The sequence below is a fragment of the Arvicola amphibius genome, chromosome X (genome assembly GCF_903992535.2).
Source record: "Arvicola amphibius chromosome X, mArvAmp1.2, whole genome shotgun sequence".
Lineage (NCBI taxonomy): Eukaryota > Metazoa > Chordata > Mammalia > Rodentia > Cricetidae > Arvicola > Arvicola amphibius.
In genome coordinates, this window is record NC_052065.1 from 89539702 (window position 1) to 89563536 (window position 23835).

A 23835-nucleotide genomic window follows, 5' to 3' on the forward strand; every position below is an offset into this window, starting at 1 on the left:
TAACCAGATACAGAAATATAATTATCACATGTACTCACTCATAAGTGGTTTTTAAACATAAAGCAAAGAAAACCTGTAGTGAGGAGGCGAGCAGGCCTGCTTTTCATCCTGCCCAGCTCCCACATGGCTAGCTTTACACCCGAAATAACAACACACAAATTGTATTCATTTAAACACTGCTTGGCCCATTAATTAGCTCTAGCCCTTACTGGCTAACTCTCACATCTTGATTAACCCATTTCTAATAATCTGTGTAGCACCACAAGATGGTGGCTTACTGGGAAACATTCAGCATGTCTGACCTGGTGGCTGGCTCCATGGCATCTGACCCACTGCCTTCTTCCTGCCAGTATTTTGTTCTGTCTTCCCCGCCAACCTATGTTCTGACCTATCAGGCCAAGCAGTTTTCTTTATTAATTAACCAATAAAAGCAACAGATAGATAGAAGACCCACCTACATAAAAAACCACCAGCCCACAAAATCACAATCCCAGAGGACCTAGACAACAATGAGGACCCTAAGAGAGACTTACATAGATATAATCTACATGAGAAGTAGAAAAAGACAAGATCTCCTGAGTAAATTGGGAGCATGGGGACCTTGGGAGAGGGTTGAAGGTGGGAGGAGATGTAGGGAGGGGAGCAGAGAAAAATGTAGAGCTCAATAAAAATAAAAAAATCAGGTATACATAAGGAAAATTTCCCAGTCAAGTTGTGGTTCTGCCCATCATTGATCCACAATTGTCTGGGCTCCCCAGTCTCTCCTGCAAAGTGGTATGAGAACCTTTCAGAATTTCGAGAAATATTTTTCTGAGATGTAAGGTCATCCTCTGGCTGTCACCAAGCTTCAGTCTTCCCCTTCCTAAAGCATGATAAATCATTTCAATAGACTGATAGCCAAAGGGAAGGGTACAAACGTCTCTCTTTAGAGATTATCTGCTCTTCTGCCAGGACAGTTGCATCAGCATGCCTGGCACCAATTTATGAGGTTTGATGATTATGCATTTGGCTTTCTCTCTTGCAAACAAATTAGTTACTGACAGTTGTCAAAAATAAATGCGGAAATAGCTCACATGGAGAAGGCTAAAAGGATAATGCCTGTGATTGACACCAGCTTTATTTCCACTTCAAATCCTGAACTAAGTAACTCTTTTTATTAGAATAGTTCTGCAATTAGGAAAATTTCTTCCTAAGTTCTAATGTGACATTTTGTTTAATGTCCACCAAAAGACCATTCTGTGAGTCAGATTATCGTTCTTGTCATGAAACACCTGATTCTAAAAAAGGTGTTTACTTAATACTGACAGTTTTCTGTCATCCTTAATGGGTGCTGTTAACACAACTAAACAGTTAAACTTGCTAAAGTGCTATTTTGCATTTCCCTACACTTTTGCATTAGACAAAACATTATGTTGACAGGCTATGAATGCCTAATGAGTTTTGGAAACAATAAAGAAATAAGGCATTAAGCCAAAAACAAAAGCTTTAATACCATTCTGAAAATGAAACTTTAATAATTGCTTTGATGGATTTTTATTTGAAATACAAACAGTATGTTAACAAGTTGATTTGAATGAAATTCAACTGGTAAAGAAAGGTCCATTTGATAACTATATGAAATATGTAATGTACATTTTACTATATTTCAGCCAAAATGCAAAATTATACTTCTTTTTTTTACATTCTATTTAAACCTAGGAGTGTACATCATATAGAATCTTGTCTAGCATGCATGAAGCCCTTGGTAAACAGGTTGTGGTAGTACATTCTTATAATGTCAACACTCTAAATGTAGAGGAAGAAAACAGATATCTAAAGCAATCGTTGGCTTCATAGAGGGTCTGAAGCTAGAATGGCTTATATAATAACCTGTCTCAAACCAACAAAAAGCAAAATTATACTAATATTTAATTTAATTAGTGTATGTGGCATAGTGCTCAGCAGGATAATGTCCCTTTCCAAAGATGTTCATGTTTTCATCTGCTATTGAAAAAGGAAGCTAAGACTGAAATGGAGTTATGATTGCTAACTACCTGGCTCAGAAACGGAAGTTAACCTGGGAAATCAAGATGCAGTCAATGTTGCTGTGACCAAATACACGAGAAACAGAACTTCAGGAAGGAGGTGTGTTTATTCTGGCTCACAGTTGTGAAGTTGCAGTCCAACACGGTGGGGAAATCATGGCAGCAGTAGCTCTAAGCGGCTGGTCACCTTGCATTGGCGCTCGGGAAAAGGGGAAGAGATGAAGTCTTGTGCTCAGCTCAAGTTGTCCTATTTATTCAGCCCTAGACTCCAGTCCTTCAGATGGCATCACCCACGTTCAGGGTGAAACTTCAATTAACCTGAATTAATTGTGATGGAAATGAATAAGGACTTCCTCTTATATATGCCCAGAGATTTACTTCCATCACAATTCTAAATCCCATCAAGTTCACAATCAAGATTCTCAATAAAAGGGAGGAGGAGGAGGAGGAGAAATTCACTATAAAGTGAGAAGAGCTTTGCTTGTCCTGGCTAGCACTGAGGATGAAAGAGGGGTACATGTGAAGAAATGAGGCTCCAAAAAAGGAGAGGAATGAAGTTCTCGCCTAGGTGTGGTTTATACAACCCCAACACCACCTTTATTTTAATCCAGTGGGAACTGTAGCAGAAAACTAGGCCACCATATAAAATCTCATTAATTCAGTCACATAGACAGCAATGTTTGCATAGGACCATATGGTTTTCTTTTCTTTTCTTTTTTTTTTTTTTTTTGAGAAAGCTATACAGGCATAGCTTGCTTAAAACCCACTACATGTCTCAGATAGCTTAAAAGTAGAGATCCTTCTGTCTCAACTATGGTGTAATGACAAGTGTATTCTACCACATTTGTCTCTAACAAGCTATACTAAATCTTAGAACAGTGACTAGAGGTGGAAGTGTAGTATAGTGGCTACCAACTTGCACTCAAGGATAAGAATGATTTGTGACCTTGACCTGTAGTATATGTACTAGCTGAATAAATTTGGGGAAATAATTTAATCTTGGTGGGCATACTCTTTCTTACTTATCAAATATTTATAATTATAGAACTTGCTTTATATGTTATGAGGATTTAAAGAGAAAAATAAATGTTAGAAGTATCCTGTTTTAAATTTATGATGACTGAATGTTAACCATTGTGAAGTGGTAAAAATATTAGACTTTTAAAATCTTGAATTTTAATCCTTTTAGGACAAAAGTGAGACATGATGCTGAACATATCAATTTTGTTTCTGCCATTCCATTTCTTCATCTGTCAAAACTTTAAGGGTTTGCCTAGCTCCAAAATTACATATATTTGAGTATCTTATATTCCTATGCATTTTAATCTGAGTGAAATTCTAGATTTTCACAGATCAGCAACCACACATGAAAATGATGATTTTTTAAACTTTCTTTTATTTATTCTTATTGTCTTTCACATCATGCACCTCCATCCCATTCATTTCCCCATTCCTTCATATCTACCCCCTGCCCTTGCAACCTACCCCCAAAATAAAATAATAAAATTTAAGAGGAAAAAAGAAAAATCAGTCTCTTCATCGAAGCAGCAGTGTTACACAGTGAGTCACACAGTAAACCATTCAGTCCATACATCTTTACTTGCAAGAGTTAATTGCAATGAGTCAACGATCTGGTTCAAGGCCTCTAGTGTCTGCTGTGTTATCATTAGATGCTATGCCCTCACTGGGATTCTGTAGAAGGAGCATTCCGCCACCCGGCCGCCGGCTAGCTTTATACCCGAAATAATTACACAGAAACTGTATTCTTTTAAATACTGTCTGGCCCATTAATTTTAGTCTCTTACTCACATCTTAATTAACCCATATTTAGTAATTTATATAGCACCACGAGGGGTGACTTACCAGGAGAGGTCATAACCTGTGTCCATCTCAGAGAGGAGAAGCATGGCGATGCTCACTATGGCGACTGCCTGAAGCGTCTGCCTCACTCTTTCCCAGAATTCTGTTCTGTTTACTCTGCCTACCTAATTTTCTGTTCTATTGGGCCAAGCAGTTTCTTTATTAATTAACCAATGAAAATCCTCCATCATTTCCCCTTTTTCTGTTTAAACAAAAAGGAGAGTTCAAGGACAGCCTGGTCTACAGAGTTATTTCAAGACAGAGATATACAGAGAACCTGTCTCAAAAAGTAAAAGTAAAAATAAAAGAAATATAGGTTAAAAGAAAGCTGCACAAAGATGGAAAATACACAGAGAATTTTGATACTGTATGCTATTATGCTCTCTTTAAATTGTTTGAATGCTGAGGAAGAAGCAACAGCTGCTAAAAGATATTTGTTTATAAATGCTGCTGAACTAATCCAACACAGATATTTTGAAAATACCTTGACTTCAGAGTTTGGATCTAAGGATATGATACTTTGGAAAAGAGATTCTTTTGTTTTTACAGAAAATGAGACCGTATGGATTGCTTCTATCCCAATATGGTATGATAGACCACGCCCTCCTAAAAGGTTGCTTTGAACACCTTCAAAAAATTACTTCACCCAACTGATGACTGAGATGAACCTGACACACAGGTTACACCATTAAAGATCTGATTAACAGCGCCCCCATTCAACAGGAAACAGTTTGGAGAGAAATAACTGCGCCCATATTCACAAATATTGTTTATAAATCTTTTACATTTAAAGGGGGATATGATATAGATATGAATAATTTGCATTGATATGAATCTTAGTTTACTGATACTAATTTAAGGTCAATTTTGTTATAAGTATATGCATTTCTGATACTGATTAAGGTATTGTGATTGTGTAGTTCATTTAAAAATGTAATGTATAATTAGGAAATATAGGTTGTTAATGAATAATCATCTATAATAATCAAGCTTGTAGTCATGTTAGATTTTCTAGATATATAGAGATATATTTCAGTTAGATAGGCATTCCTAATATCTTTCAAAGACTATAGAATATGGCATTTTAAATGTTTTAATAACTTAGGGTTTTTCATGACAATGAGACACGTCTGCTCCTGGCAGCACCAATCTACTTCAAAAGAAAGATGGGCATCGATGAGGATCCTTATGGAGTTTGATAGCCATTTGGGCAAGAAACTGCTCTTGCCTGGACTGTTGCATAAACTGGACACAGAGAACCCATAGAGAGAGGACTGCTGAACTTGCCTAAATGTGAGATGATCTTTCGGGGTTCCTGATTCAAGAAAGAGTCTGCGAGACATTCTACAGGACACAGCAGATACTGACTGAACTGTCTTTGAAATTTCCTGCTTCATGGAAATGTCTCTGGATACTATGGGCCCATAGGCTGAAGATGGATGCCCCAACGGTACAAAAGAACTTTGGGTGACTGTCCAGGTAGCAAGATGTCGCTGTGATTTCTAGAGTTTGGAAGTTGATTATTTCTTGTTTACTTAGGTAGTATTATATCTTTCTGGAATCTTTGATGGAACTGAAGAATGGATAGATAGTTATAGTTTTCCATTGTTATGATAAAAGATAAAATAGGTATAAATATAAAATGGATAGTTATAGTTTTCCATTGTTATGATAAAAGATAAAATAGATATAAATATTGTAACTGTAATTCTTGCTTTATAACTGTTTTGTTATATGTAGTTTTACTATGTTAAAGTAAAAGCCTTTCTTTTTTGTTTAAACAGAAAAAGGGGAAATGATATAGGTGTGTCTTCTATCTATCTGATGATTTCATTGGTTAATTAATAAAGAAACTGCCTTTGCCAGCCCTTAGGTGGGTGGAGTAGACAGAACAGGAAGAAGGAAGTGAGGTAGATGGCTCGGTCAGATGCCACGCCTCTCCTAAGTTAGTCAGACTGTCGTGCCTCTTCTCGGGGAGAGAGATGCGATGAAGCCAGCCGCCAGGTCAGACATGCTGAATCTTTCCTGGTAAGACACCACTTTGTGGTGTTATACAGATTATTCGATATGGGTTAGTCAAGATGTGAGTAAGAGGCTGAAACTTATGGACCAGGCAGTGTATAAAAGAATACAGTTTGTGTGTGGTTATTTCTGGGGCTAAGCTAGTCGGTGGCTGAGAGCAGGGCGGCAGGAAGCCGCCCGCAGCTCCTCACTACAGGATTCCTCTTTGACATCATGCTGTTGCCTTGTGTAGTGGAGATCCTGCAGCTTTGGGTCTCCAGGACAGGCCTCTTCAAGTGCATGCGCAGGCATATCACAGATAGAGTGGGTGTTAGAGTTGGTCAACTCATAGCCCTGATCTGGGCCTGAAAAGTTTCAGAGTTGGTCATCCCACCAGCTCTCCCTTATCCTCACCACCAAGACTAACGCTCCAGCATTTCCCTGACTAGTTAACCCCTTTCAGCAATGATCAAGGGGCGGGGCCAGTTCTCTTGTTCTCGGGTCCTCTGGTGGTGAGGGGTGGGGAAGGGGGACAGAAAATGATGATCTTAATACAGATATAAAATGACGCAACTGTAATGCATAACCTTTCGTATTTGTTTGAATTCTAACTATATCCCAGATTCTCTGTAAAATCAGAACATATACTGTTTTGTGAATTTCTTTATTAACAACCATGGAATTTATTGAAATCAACGATATGAGTCCTGGGAGTACTATTTTATAGAAAGAGGGTGACTATCTTACCTGAGACAGAAAAGGCAAAACCAGGGAAAAATATATTGTGAAGGAAAAGGGTGGGAGCTACCATAACAACCTCTGTTTAAATTTCCATTTCTCCTCAAGGTTGTTTTCTTCTCAAGTCTGAAGAAGTTGCTTTATGTCTGAGCAGATTTGTGCTGAACAAACAGTCTTCTCTCCAGAGAAAGACCCCGTGTCAAATGGCGTTGAGAAGAAATTGCCCAACTTTCGTGCTAAAGCTTTCCCCCAAGCCCGTGCATTACTCAAATTCAAATATTAGTGGATATAAATATGGGATCTAGAGAAAAGGTCATCTGAGGGCAACTTCACAGCAGCCCTGACCATTCACTACCCTCAAGGCACATCCTCTGAATTGCAGGGAAGGACACAGACCCTGAACCAGTCGCCCTGAAGGCTCTGAGCTGTACAGGGGTAATGGCTAAGTGAATTTCATCTTGCTTCCCCAGGAACTTATCAACTCCCTGTTAAAGGACCCTTTGTTTATTAAAGGGAATGATCAACTTTTTGTTCTAGCTGGAAACAAAAGGTAAATGCTTAGAGTGACTTTAAATTGTGTCAGGGATAATGTATGCGTGGTGTGTGTGTGTGTGTGTGTGTTTGTGTGTGCGTGCAACAAAAATGTGTATTTCAAAATAATTTAATCTTCTGAATATGACTTCTATCTGCCTCATTGTTAGTGGTTATTAACAATTTTGTCTTTCTAATACACATGTAAAAGACAATCCATTGTCACCATCAATATGTTGCTTATTAAAAAAGGATTTTTTTCTCATTTATTTTATTAAAAATTTCCATCTCCTCCCCTCCTCCTCCCCCTTCCCTCCCCTCCTTTCCACCCATATCCCCACTCCGCTCCTCTCCAAGCCAAAGAGCCATCAGGGTTCCCTTCACTATGTTAAGTCCAAGGTCCTCCCAGCTCCCCCTAAGTCCAGGAAGGTGAGCAACCAAACTGACAAGGCTCTTTAAGTGGGGGATAGGGAAGTAAGTGAGATGAGTAACTGAATGGTTTGACAAACTCTGCAAGTAATTATGAGGATCACTGATTTTTTTCCCCGAGTCCTGCACAGCTTTTTTTTTTGGTCATAATTGAGACATCTAGAGAAAATATCCTCTTTGTAAACAGGCTTAATAAATAGTTCATATCATTTTGTCTGCTGTGACAAATAAAGCAGGTAGACAATAATTTCAGTAGGTGAAAATAATTTTAAAAATTAATTGCAAGAGTGAATAGTTGACAGAAATAATAGCAGACTGAACTGAAAACAGTTTGACTTTTCACAGATACTTATTTACTTGAAATATTAGCAGTATCTCTTTCCTAAAATATCACAAAGAGGGAGAATTAGTCATAAAATATCCGACTATAAATCAAAGAAAATATTCTCAGATTTCATAGAGTCCTACTAAGATCCATTCTGTTTAAAATCCAAAACTCATGTTTTTAAGAAAGTTTATTTTCCTTGTACTGTGCATGAATGCAGGGAAAGACAGTGGTGTCCAGTAAGTGTTTTCCAGTAAATTGCTTACAAAGGAATAAAGCATTACCCCCACATTTAAAGACAAGCCCATAAAAGGAACTGAAGTACAAGTGGCTGAAATGCATAATAAAAGGCACCTTTGTAATTGATTTTGATGGGAGATGTGTAAGCTTGGAAACCTAAAGACTGGAGAAAAATCTCCAAAGTGGGAAACACAGAACAAGAAATAGGACAAAGGAGATACATTATATGTGACAGATTCTGTTTTTGTTTATAGGTTTGGGTAAGACTGATACTGAATTATCATAATTGTGTGTGTGTTTCTTGGATTATCACCTAAATTATGTGGGTTCTCATCTTTGTAATTCTAATAAAAATTGATTTAGATTAAATAGTAAAATGTGCACACCATATTTACACTAAGAAAATCTATTTATTTGATTTTCCAGAAAGATATATTCTTGGCCATGGGAAATTGTTACCTAATTTACAAAAAATAAATAAAAATACAAAGTATTTCAATGAGTAATGCTACTTTTGGTATGGTCAGAGTTCAGATACTTTTGCATCAATTCTGTGTTGGATATCTTAAATCTTCACACTAATCAACGATCTGGTTAAGCTTGGTAAATCCCTGTCATGGTTGTAGGAAAATTTGAAGGCTATTTAAAAGATATCTGGCTTCTCTGAAATCTAAACTGCTCAGGAAGAGCTTCCTTTCTGTCTTCATATAGAGAGGCTATCGCTAATTTTCTTCCTAAAGTCTTTAATTCCCTCACGGCACCACATAATTTATGATTCTCATGTACCTTACCATTTTGGGGCTATGCAGAGATTTTTTATGACCCCATCCCATCCTCCATTTTTTGAGTTAGTTTATGAGTTTGGGTAATTTGGAAGACATGAGTCCATTGAATAGTTTCTGCCAGTTGGCAAAGGTTCATCACTATTTTGGAACTTTGAATGTATTTGAACAAATACCATTGCTTTGACTAGTGAAATGCACATTGCCATGAGTAGTGAATCTGAATGGTAAAAAAACACCTTATTAATAGTACATCTTCCAGAAAATATTGTTGACATAGAAATTAATAAAATATGCCTATACTGTGACTTAGCTATCTAGTTTTTATTTCTCTTTTTAGTACCAACTTACATTTCTTTTTTGGTTGGGAATTACTACCAAGGATGATTTTATTCCCCTTTGGCCATTGGCCAATGTCTATCATTATGATAGGTTTTGCTGACGTTTTGCTGACATATGATTGGGCAGAGGTTCTACTGCATCCAGCAATGAACAGACCAGTCATTTTTGATAAATAATTATCTAGCACAGGGTTTCTCACTCTTCCTAATGTTGTGACTCTTTAACATAGTTCTTCATGTATCCCCAGCCATAAAATCGTTTCTGTTGCTACTTCATAAGTGCATCTTTACTAATGTTATGAATTGTAATGTAAATATCTGCATTTTCCAATGGTCTTAGGCAACCCCTGTGAAAGGATCCTTCATTCCCCAAAGGGTTTTGACCCACAGATTGAGAACTGCTGGTTTATCAATAAGTTTTAGTAATGTAGAAGCTGCTTTTAGGGGATTCTTCTTTCCATCATGATATGTATGTTTTCTTGATTATAATAAAACTCAAAACTTGTCTATTCTGTTTATTTTTCTTAGTGTTTTTAAATTGTTTTTATTTAATTTATTAAAAATTTACGCCTCCTCCCTGCCTCCCATTTACTTCCCCCTTCCCCATCCACTCCCCCTCCCTCTCCTGTCTGAAGAGCAGTAAGGGTTCCCTGCCCTGAGGGAAGTCCAAGTTCCTCCCCCCTCCATCCAGGTCTAGGAAGGTGAGCATCCAATCAGGCTAGCCCCCCCCCCCCAAGCCAGAATGTGTAGTTGGAGCCAAATCCAGTGCCATTGTCCTTGGTTTCTCAGCAGCCCTCATTGTCCGCCATGTTCAGGGAGTCCGGTTTTATCCTGTGCTTTTTCAGTCCCAGTCCAGCTGGCCTTTGTGAGCTCCAATTTGATCAGCCCTACCATCTCAGTGGGTGGGAGTACCCCTCACAGTCCTGACTTCCTTGCTCATGTTCTCCCTCCTTCTGCTCCTCATTTGGGCCTTGGGTGCTCCGTCCGGTGCACCAATGTGTGGCTCTATCTCTATTTCCATCCATCGCCAGATGAAAGTTCGATGGTGATATGCAAGATATTCATCAGTATGACTATAGGATCTGGCCTTTTCTGGCTCCCTCTCCTTAGCTGCCCAAGGAACTAGCTGGGGGCATCTCACTGGATACCTGGGAACCCCTCTAGAGTCAAGTCTCTTGCCAACCCTAAAATGGCTCCCTTAATTAAGATACATACTTCCCTGCTCCCATATCCACCCTTCCTGTATCCCAACCCTCCCATTCACACACGCTCTCCCCATCCTCCCCTTCACACATTTCTCTCCTCATCTCCCCTTACCCCAATCCCACCCCACCTCCAAGTTCCCAATTTTTGCCTGGCAATCTTGACTACTTCTAATACTCAGGAGGAAAACTATCTCTTTTGCTTTGGGTTCATCTTCTTATTTATCTTCTCTAGGATCATGAATTATAGGCTCGATGTCCTTTATTTATGGCTAGAAACCAATTATGAGTGAGTACATCCCATGTTCATCTTTCATTGTGACCAAAGTGAGACAGAATAACAAAAAAAAAAAAACAATAAAGTAAAACACAGTTGAGAAGTCATAAAACCAGTTTAAATCAATTATGGAAATAGGATGAAACTATTCTTTAGTCTTTCTTGTCTGTTTACCTGGCCTAGTTTCTTTCAGTCCTAGACCTAGTTCCCCAGCTTTCTCTGCCATCCTTGAGGGAGCCCCATGATAAGTTCTCCTTTTGCTGTAATCAGCAAAATTGTGTTCCTTGCAATCAAAGAAGCCCATGGGAAGTCCTATTTTCTAGTGAAAGTTAATTTTCAGATTGTGTTTATTTGTTCTCCAAGGTCAAATATTACTTTGTATGCTGAATTATTGGAGGCATGATCTTCATCCAGAAGATTAAAAATCCATTTGGGATAACTTGGCATATCCATATAAAGTAAGGATTAGTTTATATTCAAGGCAATGCTTGCTATTTACCAAATAAATAGTTCAAAGAACTTGTAAATACTTTGGGATTTCAGACTAGAAAAAAAAATTTGCTTCTGTGGTTATCAGGGCTGTGTTTGTGGGAGGTTAGGTAGACCTCACAATGGAAGTGGAAGGTGGTAGGGAGAATATTGTAGACATGCTGATACCAGAAAGGTCTCATTGCAGCTTTAGGAATGAAATCTATGGAATTTTATGTGCAAGTTATTTGCCAGATGTAATGTAAAATACCTTAGAATGACACATAGTAACAGCAGATGCTAAATAACCAATCTGTCTTAGTGCTCTGTTGCTATGAAGTGATACCATGGACGTGGCAACTCTTATAACGGAAATGGGTCATTTAATTGGGCTTGCTTATAGCTTCATTCAGAGTCTTAGTCCATTATCAGCATGTGGGGAAGCATGATGGCATGCAGGCAGACATGGTGCAGGAGAAAGGGCAGTGAGTTTTACATCTGGATCTGCAGGCAGCAAGAAAAGAGGAACCATTGAGTCTGGTTTGAGTATTTGAAACCCCAAAGCCCACCTCCAATGACACACTTCCTTCAATAAGGCCACATCTACTCCAACAACGCAATACCTCCTAATCACTAACAAATAGTGCAATCCCCTACTGACCAAGTATTCAAATATGTGAGTCTATGTGTGCCACTCCTGTTCAAACAACCACATGATCACTTTGGTAACTATTATAAAGGATAACTTTGGTAATTATAAACTCGGGGGGGAGGATTTCAGTCAGAGTGCAGTTAGAAATTAATGTAGTATACTAATATGGTAAATAAGGAAAAAAATCTTTGATATGTGCAGCTGATAAGTTAGAGGATAAATAAAAATTCAACACCATTTTAAAAACTATATTGTCATCACCGTAATTTATGTCCCTCAGTGATTAGTTTAGATTTTATCCTCCAGTAAATTTAGGAGATACTGTTAGGTGTGACCAGCTAAATGTTGCAATAAAAATAGAAATTTTGGTATGTGATTTGAAATGCTGTTTTAAATGGTGATGTCTGTATGTGAGCTCATGTGCTGGGCTACTTAATAGGCTTTGTGGGGGTGGTGCAGTTGATTGACCCTAACATACTTATTCCAAAATGGCATCATTCACAGAAATTAATGGCTGAATTTAACTCCCTTTCACTTGATCTTTTTGGAAATCTAATTAAGTAAACAAATGAAAAGCCGAAGAAGGCGATAAATATTGTAATACTAGTATATAGTGTAAAGGCAATGTAAGCAACCGATTCATCCATTTCAATAAATAATGCTATTCATATATCCACTACATTCATGGCATTGTCAAATCATTTCCGTTACACTGACTGATCTGGCGGTGCATGACGGAAACTCCTGGATTCAATAGAAACGGGTTCATTTGAGTAGACGCCTCAAGAATGTTAGTGTTGAACACATAAAATCTCACTTAAGGAAGACGCAGACAGTGACTTTAGTAGCTTCAGTAGCACATTAAGCCCAGTGTGTTGGTATGTCTGTAGAGCAATTATATTTAAGGATAATTAAACAGCAGATAAGCAGCCACAGATGGAAGGGCAGCGAAGGGAAATCAGACTGAAACGTGTATCAAACGTAATCCCTTGTTTCCATTCTTCCAATCACAAAGTAACATTTAGTTATACCCAAAGTACTCCCTCTCAATGTCTAGGATTGGTTTTCTGATAAAACTGTAAGCATCTACTCTGTAGTTCAGGAGCATTGATTTCAACAGATCTTATTTTCCCAAGCAGTAATTGTGAGTTTGAGATGAAATATTTAAAAGAGGGTTGGGGGCAGAGAAGCAAATGGACTATCCTGCCCATGGTAGCATGTATTTTAACTAATCTTATTGCTATCATTACATGGGGGTGCTGTAAGGTTTGGCTTTGAGCTAATGGTCAAGATCCAGATGAATGGCTCAGTTGCTAGCTTATCGTGAAAATACTCAGGACTTTCTGGTAATTCCAAGGCCTAAGCATGGTTCTAGCATGAAATGAGGGTCCACATTTAAATATCCTATGGTGACTTGTTGGACAGAAGATGCAATTTTATTTTCTCCCTCTCTTGAGTTTTGGGGTAAAAGGTGTATATGTTTGAGAAGTTCTAAAGCGATCATTGTTCAGCTGACTCATTTCCTGTCATGAAACCACTTGATTGGCCTAGGGATCACAGTTTAATTAGCTGATGTGCCTTTCTTGCTAGGATTGGTTGGTGGCCAAAGATGATGTCAAATTCTCTATAATATCCATTTCTCCTCAATCTCCTGATAGGTATGCACCCTAAAGATTTAAAGTAGAGCTGATTGCTTTTCATGTGTAAGAGTTTATGTTTGTGATTCCTTTAAGATTCCTTATAAGATAAGTATTACTTTCAAGATAAGTAATAACGTGATTGGTCCTTTCTTTGTAGTTACAAAATGCAGCCTGCCAGTAAAAGAATACTTTGCTTGCCTACACTGTTAATCTATAACGAGTTGCTAGGGTATGAATGTACGTGAGTTCTTGGAATAACTTGTTTTTTACCTGTAATATGTAAAATGTGTAATCATGTAAAGGATATGGAAAACATGTTTTTTACTTGTACTCACTGTAATCATTCACTTGAAAAATAGAATATAACCACATTGTAATTTTTATATTGCCTTAAAGATTTTGCTGGGATATATAATCTATAAGGAAAAGAATAAAGATAGTGTTAGAAGAGGTTAGAAGGAAAACTTCAAGAATAAAAATAGAGTTAGAAGAAAAACATCAAGAATGAGGGAAGGAAACTACCAGAAAAATAAAGTATAAAGAGAATGTAAAAGAATAAAGAAAAGATCGGAAGGCAGCTATCAAGAGAGTGTATATCTTTTCCCTTACCCCCACCATAAAACGTTTTAGTATGCTCATGCATGGATTCCCTTTGAGTTCTGCACTGCTGAAGGCTGATCCCCCAGGCAGTGAAAATTCATGGCCTCTTTTTCATTAAATTTATACATATATATTTATATATATAAATTTGTTTATGTATAGTACTAAATATATACCTGCTCAATCTGTATAATGTTACTTGAATGTTTGTATAGGGTATCATACTGCATTGCCCTTGTCTCCCACTATTCCTTAGCTAACCAGTTCTTTACCTTAGTGGAATTCACTGTTGCAAGTTATATATATTGTACATATATATATATATATATATATATATATATATGACAGAATATTCCATATTTATCTAAATTTTATACATTTAAAACTTTTGCAGTTATATATTCAGTAGTACCATGCTACTTTGCAATGTGTCTTGGAGATATGTTTATATCAGATTTACAAGTGTATCTCATTCTTTTAATCTACTGTATCTCATTCTTTCAATCTAATGTATCATAAAATATGACATAAATATATAAAATTACCACAGTTTTATTTAACCAAAGTTTTTGCAATGGAAATTTAAGTTGTTTCAAATATTTTGTTGTTACTGACAGTAGAGAACTATGGCAGCCAAACTGAGCATCATATGTGATTAGATTTTGAATTCAGATGTTTAAGCTTTTATTTCTTATATTCTAAATAACAATTAAAGATCATATTATTAAAATCAACTGAAATTATAATACATTATATTTATATATTATACATTGTAAAGATTGTATATTAGATATTTAGGTCTGTATACATTATTTACAAGTCTACTTGAATTAAAAATGTTAAATTCTGTAAGAATAATATTTTGTTGGCTACCAATGAAGATTTGTTAAAAAAATGAAAACAATTCATTTAGCATTTTTTTCTATCACAAGCAGTTAAGGAAGATGGAGTTTATGTTATATAAATATCTTTCTACATATATTTCTGATGTATTTTTGTTTATCAAGAAGTATTTTTGAGATTCTCAACATGATCATTTATTTCTATAACTGTACATATCCTGTAATCTACACTTAACACTGAGATAGTCCCCTTGTAATCAACACTCAACGCTGAGATAGACCATTTTCACATCAGCAGAGATTTCCCAAATGGTTTATTAATTTTTTTTCTCATGGTTTATTTTTTTATATTTAAAAAATTTCCATCTCCTCCCCTCCTCCTCCCCCTTCCCTCCCCTCCTCCTCCCCCTTCCCTCCCCTCCTTCTCCCCCTTCCCTCCCCTCCCCTCCACCCATACCTCCCCTCCCTCCCTCTCAAGGCCAAGTAGCCATCAGGGTTCCCTACTCTATGCTAAGACCAAGGTCCTCCCAACTCCCCCCAGGTCCAGGAAGGTGATCAACCAGGCTGAGAAGGCACCCACAGAGCCCGTCCATGCAGAAGAATCAGAGCCCAGCGCCATTGTCCTTTGCTTCTCAGTCAGCCCCCGCTTTTGGCCACATTCAGAGAGACGGGTTTGGTCACATGATCCATCAGTCCCATTCCAACTGGAGTTGGTGATCTCCCTTTAGTTCTGTCCCACCGTCTCCATGAGTGAACGCACCCCTCAAATGGTTAATTAATTATGATTTAATTATTATCTTTTGTAACCTACCCCATAGCTAAGCCTCTTGTATATTAAAAAGACCTATAAAACATTTTATTTATTTATTTACTTTTATTTTTCCATTCAAATGAAAAACACTTCCTCCCCTCCTCCCATTCCCCTCCAGCTTCCGGCTCCTCCACTCCCCCTCCTCCCTCCCTTTCCCTCCTTATTTAGAGAGGGCAGGGAACCCTGCCCTGTGGGAAGTTCACCCCCTCACCCCCCACCCCCACCCCCACCCACGCCTCCACCATCCAGTCCTAGGAAGCTTTGCATCTAAAGAGACAAATAGACTAGGGTCCCAAAAAGCCAGTTCATGCAGTAGAAACAAGTCCCAGTGCCATTATCATTGGCTTCTCAGTCAGCCCCCATTTTCAGCCACATTCAGAGAGTCCGGTTTGATCACAGGACCAAGTGAGCTCCCATTAGAACCGGCACACTGTCTCAGTGGGTGGACCAACCCCTCACAGTCCAGACTTCTTTGCTCATCTTCTCCCTCCTGTTCAACTGGACCATGGGAGCTCAGTCCGTTGTTCTGATGAGGGTCTCTGTCTCTAACTCCATCTGTCACCAGACGAAGAGTCCATGGTGATATTCGAGATAATCATCTGTCACCAGACGAAGAGTCCATGGTGATATTCGAGATAATCATCAGTGTGATAGTGGGACAAGGTCAGTTCAGACACACTCTCCTGCCCAAGGACCTAGCTGGGGACATCCCCATGGACACCTGGGTTCCTAAAATTGCTCCCTTAATGTAGATATCTTTTTCCCTGCTCCTGTATCTGTCCTTCCTCCATCTCCACCCTCCCACTCCCCCAAGCACTCTCCAGTCTTTCCCTTTACCCTTCTCTCTTCCCCTCTCCCCTTCCCCTAACCCCACCCCCACCCCCATGTTCCCAACTTTTGCCAGGCAATCTTGTTTGCTTCCAATTTCCAAGAGGATCTATATATGTTTTTCTTAGGGTTGACCTTGTTATTTGGCTTCTCTAGGCTTGTCCACTATAGGCTTAATGTCCTTTGTTTATGGCTAGAGTACTCACTAATGAGTGAGTACATTCCATATTCATCTTTTTGGGTCTGGGTTATCTCATTCAGGATAGTGTTTTCTGTTTCCATCCATTTGCATGCAAAATTCAAAATGCCATTAGTTTTTGCCGCTGAGTAGTACTCTAATGTGTATATGTAAAACGTTTTAAAGAGGCAAGGTCTAGTTATATAGTTTAAGCAAGACATGAAAACAGTAGTAATTTAAATGAATTCAATATATGAATAATAGGATGAGATAAGACTGTCTGACAACAGTACATATGACAATTTCCTCTGCTATTTTCTTCTAAATACCTCTAAGATTTGTTTCTTCTTCTTTTTTTCTTCGTTTTTCCAGACTCATGGTCTTACGCATTGCTTTATCCTGCCTCGCGTTTAGTACCATTTTCTCACTCACTTTTGTTGCACTCCAGCACGGCCCACCTGCCAAGTTCACCATCATCAGATTCAGTTGACCTTTGAGTCATTGTTTTACTCCAAGAATCACTAATGACGTTCTAGCCTACCATACCATGCCCCAATCCGTTGGTATATTTCTTAAAACCCTTCAGAATTGAGTCCTTCCCTATCTATGTAGTGTCATTTCCAATTTGCATTGTTTCTTCATGAACAATTGGTTCTTCACATCACCCATTCAATTCCTTCTCATCAGGTGGTTCCTTTGTACATACATCATTCTTGATAAGTCTCATCACTAAGATCCTTTATTTTATCCTTTAAGTTTCACATTGACATCAAAGTCCCTACTTAAAAATTCCTTCAACCTTTTCAGCCAGCATTAACCTCTTTTCTCCACAGTGTGTGTGTGTGTGTGTGTGTGTGTGTGTGTGTGTGTGTATTGAGTACTACAATGTTTCATTATATTATACTATGGTTTATTCTCTTTTTATTTTGTTGTGTTAGTCTAGTGTTCATAGTCCTAGATTATAAATACAGGGCAAAAAAGAATATTTAATTCCTTGTCTATTAAGACAAAACTTGGTAGACAACAGAGGCTGACTTTTGTTTGTTGGTTGGTTGGTTGGTTGGTTGGTTGGTTGGTTGGTTTTTCTAGATAGGGTTTCTCTGTAGCTTTATAGCCTGTCCTGGAACTCGCTCTGTAGACCAGGTTGGCCTTGAAATCACAGAGATCCAAAGAGGCTGACTTTTTAAAACCAGTCCCTAAAGAGCTATCAGTTTTGTCTTGCATTACTGAAGATTAGGGCAAAAATGGGGATGACTTGGACTCTTACAAGGTTTATGCTACGGGAAATCTACTGTAATTCGTTTTGACTATTTAGCGCCACAAAGCAAATATGTGAATTTTAATGTTTCTATGATTTTATTTTTTCAGTCTGTATTTCTTGACACATACAAGCTTATGAATGTACATTAAACAGTCCATTTGTTTGAATGCGTTGGAATAGATAGCTATGCGGATATCCTATTTTAAGTGAATCAATGGAGCTCTAAATTTACTGAGAAATGGATATTGTATGGTTAGAGTAACAGCCCAAGTATGAACACTATCTAATAAATGTTTACACACCATCAAGTCCACAAACATTAAATATCATACACGATAGGATCATCTTTACCCTATAATTTATCTCAATTTTTCCATTACTTTCTTTCATTTTCTCTTTTAGCTTTGCTCACAGACAAGCCTCCCAAGCCATTGTTCCCCATGGAAAATCAGCCAAGTGTTATAGATGTCCAGCTGGGTAAGTCTCCTTCTGGGAATAATAATAGACCCTAAACTTGTTCTCTGTTAACAGATGGGGGAAATTGCATGAACCAGGAAAGGTTTATTGCCACTGTTATTACATGCAAATCAATTTATGTTCTGCTCATTTATAACCCTGGCATTCAGTACAATAGCAGTTTAAGGAAATGAGTTTGTATTGCATGGAGGAATGGTAATACTAATTTGTTACACTGGGTATTAAGTGTGCTATACGACAGAGCTTTTTAACTCCGTGATTGATAGATTCATGGTTATCTTGCATTGGTGATTGGTACAGAAAACTTTTCATACATGTGTCAGCCAAAAAATTTTATTTGGAGACCATTAACTTCTGGAGACTAAGCACTTCATAAAAGACAGGGCTCTGTGCAGCCTTTATTAAGGTTTGATAATATTATTTCCAACAACACAATCCAGTGTTATTTAAAACCCATTTTAAGGACAAGATCCTGAATATTTATGAATCACATGATGTCGGGAAAAGTAACAAGTTGATTTATGAGTACTACTATCTTTTCACAGTCTCAAACAAGAACATAAAAGTCAAGCTTGTGTGCTTGTGTGTGTGTTCCCTTCCTTCAATCCACATGATTTGAAAGAACAATAAGAATAAAGCTCAGAGGCAGACCTACTTTGGTTTTCTTTCAAGATGTGGCCTTTAATCTAAAATATGTTACTTAACATTTGTGAGCTTTTGTCTATCTTCAGTTTGACCTTAGTAATCTAAAGCTTTTCAATTAATAACGAAGAGTGGAATGGCTAAGTGAATTTTAGAAACTATATGATCTTTTGTAATTTGTGACCATGGTGGTGCCTAAAAATTATACAGCCAAGGAGAATTAATTAAACACAATATTTCCACTTGTTGGGAAATTATTAATTCTTGTTTTGATTTTACCACCCAAACTTGAATTGGTAGAATTTTATTCTAATTTGAAAAGAGGAGAGAGAAAGTTATGTCCCTAAGATCTTGTCTGCTATTTTAAAATGTAGCTTTTAAATGCTGCCTAACAACATGAGTACCCATGTTAAGTCTGTTTAAACCAAAAGATGAGATATAATAAAGATATTGGACTTTGGGGGTAGTAGATGATTTGTAAATGTTGCTGAAATATAAGACTATTGTTTTTCCAACTTTCCTATATTATTTATAAAATCATTATATTTTGTTAAAGGAAATGAAAAACTATAGATTTACTGACATTTTTTTCTACCCAATTAGTTTAACTTACACTATTAAGATGAAATATGTCAGTGGTGTGCTCTGGTTTTCCAGAGGTTGCATAAAGACATTCATGATATTTTATTATTATTTTACATTGAGACATCTAGTGAAAAGATTTTTTTAAGAAAACTTATATACTAAGCAGAGAAACAAAATTTTCAGAAATATCACAAATAAAACTGAAATGAATTTTGTTTATGATGACAGTGGGAAGACCTTTTTTTCTTTTTTGCCATTGTGTACACTTCCATAGAAAAGTTTAAGAATTACTGCTCAAAACAAGGAAACAGGCCCTTTTAAAAGATAAATCCTACTCATTTTCACAAAGTATAGCATTGTATGGGTTGTTTGCAACATCTACAATATATTTGCTTTGTATGAACAAATATTCCAACGCATAACAACACATCCCACCAATATTACCGTCTTGTAAAATTATAATTATCTAATTTATATTTATATATAGTTTATATCTAAGGTATCATGTCAAACTATTTAGTCTGAATATAATTTTTTGACAGAAAGACGGAGAAGTACCCATTTTTCATCTCAAAAGGATGTTACTACAAGATGTTGAAGTAACCATATCATTTAGCAAAAGTAAAACAAAATTGGTCACTAGATCTTCTGCATTTAAACAAGTACAGTGTTAGGTACTTTGTAGTGGTTTTATTTTTTTGACACCATTTCTTCAAATGAGAAATCATTTTGTAAGTTCCTCGTATTGTTCAGTAGTAAAGAAATTATTATGAACACTGTAAATATCAAGTTCTGAGCCTTAATGAGAGATCTGTAGTCAGAATGATAAACACTTATAAAAAACCTCATTATAGGAAAAAGAATTAGAAAAAGAAAATAGTTTATTGGATGTCTCAGTTTCTGTCTGAGGAAATTTAAAAAGTTAATATAGCATGGTAGTATTGGAGGGATACTTTGGTGTATATTGGAATACATGTTCACACAAAACAGGGTAGATTTCAAAATTCAATAACAAAGATTGATAATTTAGTAATAATAAAACATCTAGAAATTATTTCCACCAGATTCCAAAAATTTATTTAGTGTATTTTTTAAGCTTCAGATATCCTCAAACTAGATCAAAATGTTTATAAGTTTCCAAAGAGTACAATAACCAAATCCAAATATCTAAGCATTTTCTTAAATGAGGGTCTGATAAATGTAATCTCTTAAAATTCAAGGCAACACTATGGTTAAAAAAAAAACATACGTTTTTCTGCTACTCCTACAATATGATTGTGGGTTTTGTTACTCTTCAAATTCTTGGTTGGTCTCAGGGGTAGGCTTAACTAACAGAGTAGGACATAAATATTGTTTTGATATTCTAGGAACTAGGTTGAGAGAAACTTACAACTTCTCTCCCAGTCTTTGGATCAGCTGTAAAACCAACATGCTACATGAAGCTACATGAAACTCACTCAAGTCACATGGGCACAACATCAATCATGTGGAGAGAAAAAGTTCAGTGAATACCAAAGTATCAGACATGTAAATGAAGAAACCTTGGAAATGAATCATCCAGTCCAGCTGTTCTAGCATCTGTTTTGTTGTCAGAGACTAACTATTCTTAGACTCTGACACAAAAGTCATCAAGAAACTCAAATCATTGACAGTGGTCACTAAAATAGGGGTACTTTGTTAGGCAATGGGTATACTGTTATTAAAAAGAACAAAATTTAGGTTATCTAGAACATTTTTAATTCCATTTCCCCTCTGGAAGAACACTTACATTCTCATTATCCATAAAGAAAATTTTATCAGAAATACTGAGCATGAATTTCCAGGTAGCTTTAGAAAATGTGGTGTAGAATAATTATAAGGAACTTGAGGGTTACAGTCTGTTTTCAGTTCTGGCTGTCCCTAAAGGTAGTCTCACATTTTTCAGTAAAAATAAATACTTTCAGGACATAGATTTGGCATCAGTACAGATATTCTGTTGTGTCTCTAGAGGAATATAAAAATCTCAACTTCTTTCTGTTATAGTGTAATCCATTAGTCATCCACAAGGGTCTAGAAATTTACATACATTTTTGCTGACAAAGCGATGACAGTTCAGTTGTTGCTAAATTGTGTTCACATTATAATTCTGAGAGAAGATTAATCTTAACTGAATAACTGTACACTGTGAGATTATAAACACATTCTTAACAAAGTAGTCAGAAAACTACTGCTCCCACATAACAAACTTATGCAACTGAAGCTGCCTGGAATAATGCACAAAATATAAAAAGAAAGAGAATTTATACAAAGAATGGGCAAATCCATTACTTTCCTCTTTTCTGTTTATTTTCTTTCTCTGAAGGTAAATTCAGCTTTTTATTTAAGAAACAAACCTTTACTATACCAATGTTAATAAATTTCTCAACAGAAGAAAAGGAAAGCACTTAATATTTTCCCAAGAACTATTAATGTTGCATTGCAGTTTATATTGCTATTTTAATAACAAAATATTAAAACAGATACAGAATTGGATGCAATGAGTTTTTCAGAATGAAGAGGTACTCAGTTTAGTTGGTGTCTTAGTTATGATTTCTATTGCTATAAAGAAACATCATGACCATGGCAGTTCTTACAGAGGAAAATATTTAATTGAGGTAGCTCACAGTTTCAGAGGTTCAGCCTATTATCATCATGGTGGGTATCATGGTGGTATGCAGGCAGATATGGTGCTGGCTACATCTTGATCAGAAGACAAGAAGAAGTGGGATGAACCACTGGGCATGGATTGGGCATGTATGAGACCTCAAAGCTCACCACCACAGTGACATATTCCTTTAACAAGGCCATACCTACTCCAACAGAGCCACACCTCCTAATAGTGTCACTCTCTATGAGCTTACAAGGGCAATTACAATCAAACTATCATAGTAGGGAAGGCAGTTGGATAAGAAGAATTCCGATGTAATGTGAGAACGCCTAAAACTGAAATGAAAAATAGGAGAGTGGCTGTCCTGTGGCAGAATCTAATGCATTAACAGTGTCTACCCAGCACCTTTACATAGATCCCTAATCTCAACTCGAACACTAGATTCATTAGAAATAATTAAAAGTTGCCAAAGGTGAAATCTTTTAAACCCAATATTTACATCAATACAGCAATATTAAAAATGGGCTGCTAGTGACTGATAGGTGGCTCAATGGGTAAGGTGTTTGCCACACAATTAATAGAACTTGACCTCTGATACCTAGATGCCACATAAATATCATGTATGACAGCATCTACCTGTAACCCTAGTGTTGGTTTGGGAAATTGGGGCCATATACAGTCATATACTTTGAAGTTCATTGGCCTGCCAATTGACCTAACCTGCAAGACCTAGGTTCAGTGAAAGACACTGTCTTGAAAAGTCATATGGAGAGTGATAAAGAAAGATACCTGAAGCTGACCTTTGGCTACTACATACACATACATGGATAACTGAGTTCACCCACACTAAGTACATCTGTATGCACACATTCACAGACACACAATACCCCAGAGGGCAAAATCTATGTATTACACATTTGAGTCAGTTTAGCTTATCAAAATTATTAACAATATTCAACTCTTTCTAAAGTTTACAGAGAATAAGCAAACCAAGGGAGAGCAACTAATTATTCTAAAATCATGAAGAGAGAATTATTGATATGTAAAGGGATACATGATTATTTCATTAAACTTTGTCATAATTTGGTATTTGCATGATGTGTATATGATGAAAACAAAAACATTTATTATGATGATGGCAATGATGAAGATGATGATGATTACTGCAATGCTGAGGATGAAGGCTGAGCCTTGCATATGCTAGACAATGTTTTTAACTACTGAGCAATATCCCCACCCCTATGTATTTGAGATAGAGTCTCACTATCTAAATCAAGGTGGCCCTGAAATCTAAATAGTCCAAACTGGTCCTGAAAGAATGATCTTCCTACATCTGCCTCCTGAGTGCTTGAATTATAAGCATGAACTTCTTTAGTAGCACCAGATATCTGTAAACCACGCCTGACATGTCTGAGTCATGTCTTGAAGAAGTCTATTTATAAGGGAGCAAAAAAATTGCAGTGATTACTTCATGC

General features: G+C 36.9%; 1 protein-coding gene across 1 annotated transcript in view; it reads left to right on the top strand.

Moving 5' to 3' along the window:
• The window catches only part of Il1rapl2 (interleukin 1 receptor accessory protein like 2), a 578390-nt gene that overhangs the window by 272685 nt on the left and 281870 nt on the right, over positions 1 to 23835 (top strand). Inside the window, exon 5 of the mRNA XM_038315799.1 lies at positions 18433 to 18507. Within this exon, the coding sequence (XP_038171727.1) occupies positions 18433 to 18507 (75 nt within the window). The remainder of the gene's footprint in view (positions 1 to 18432; positions 18508 to 23835) is intronic.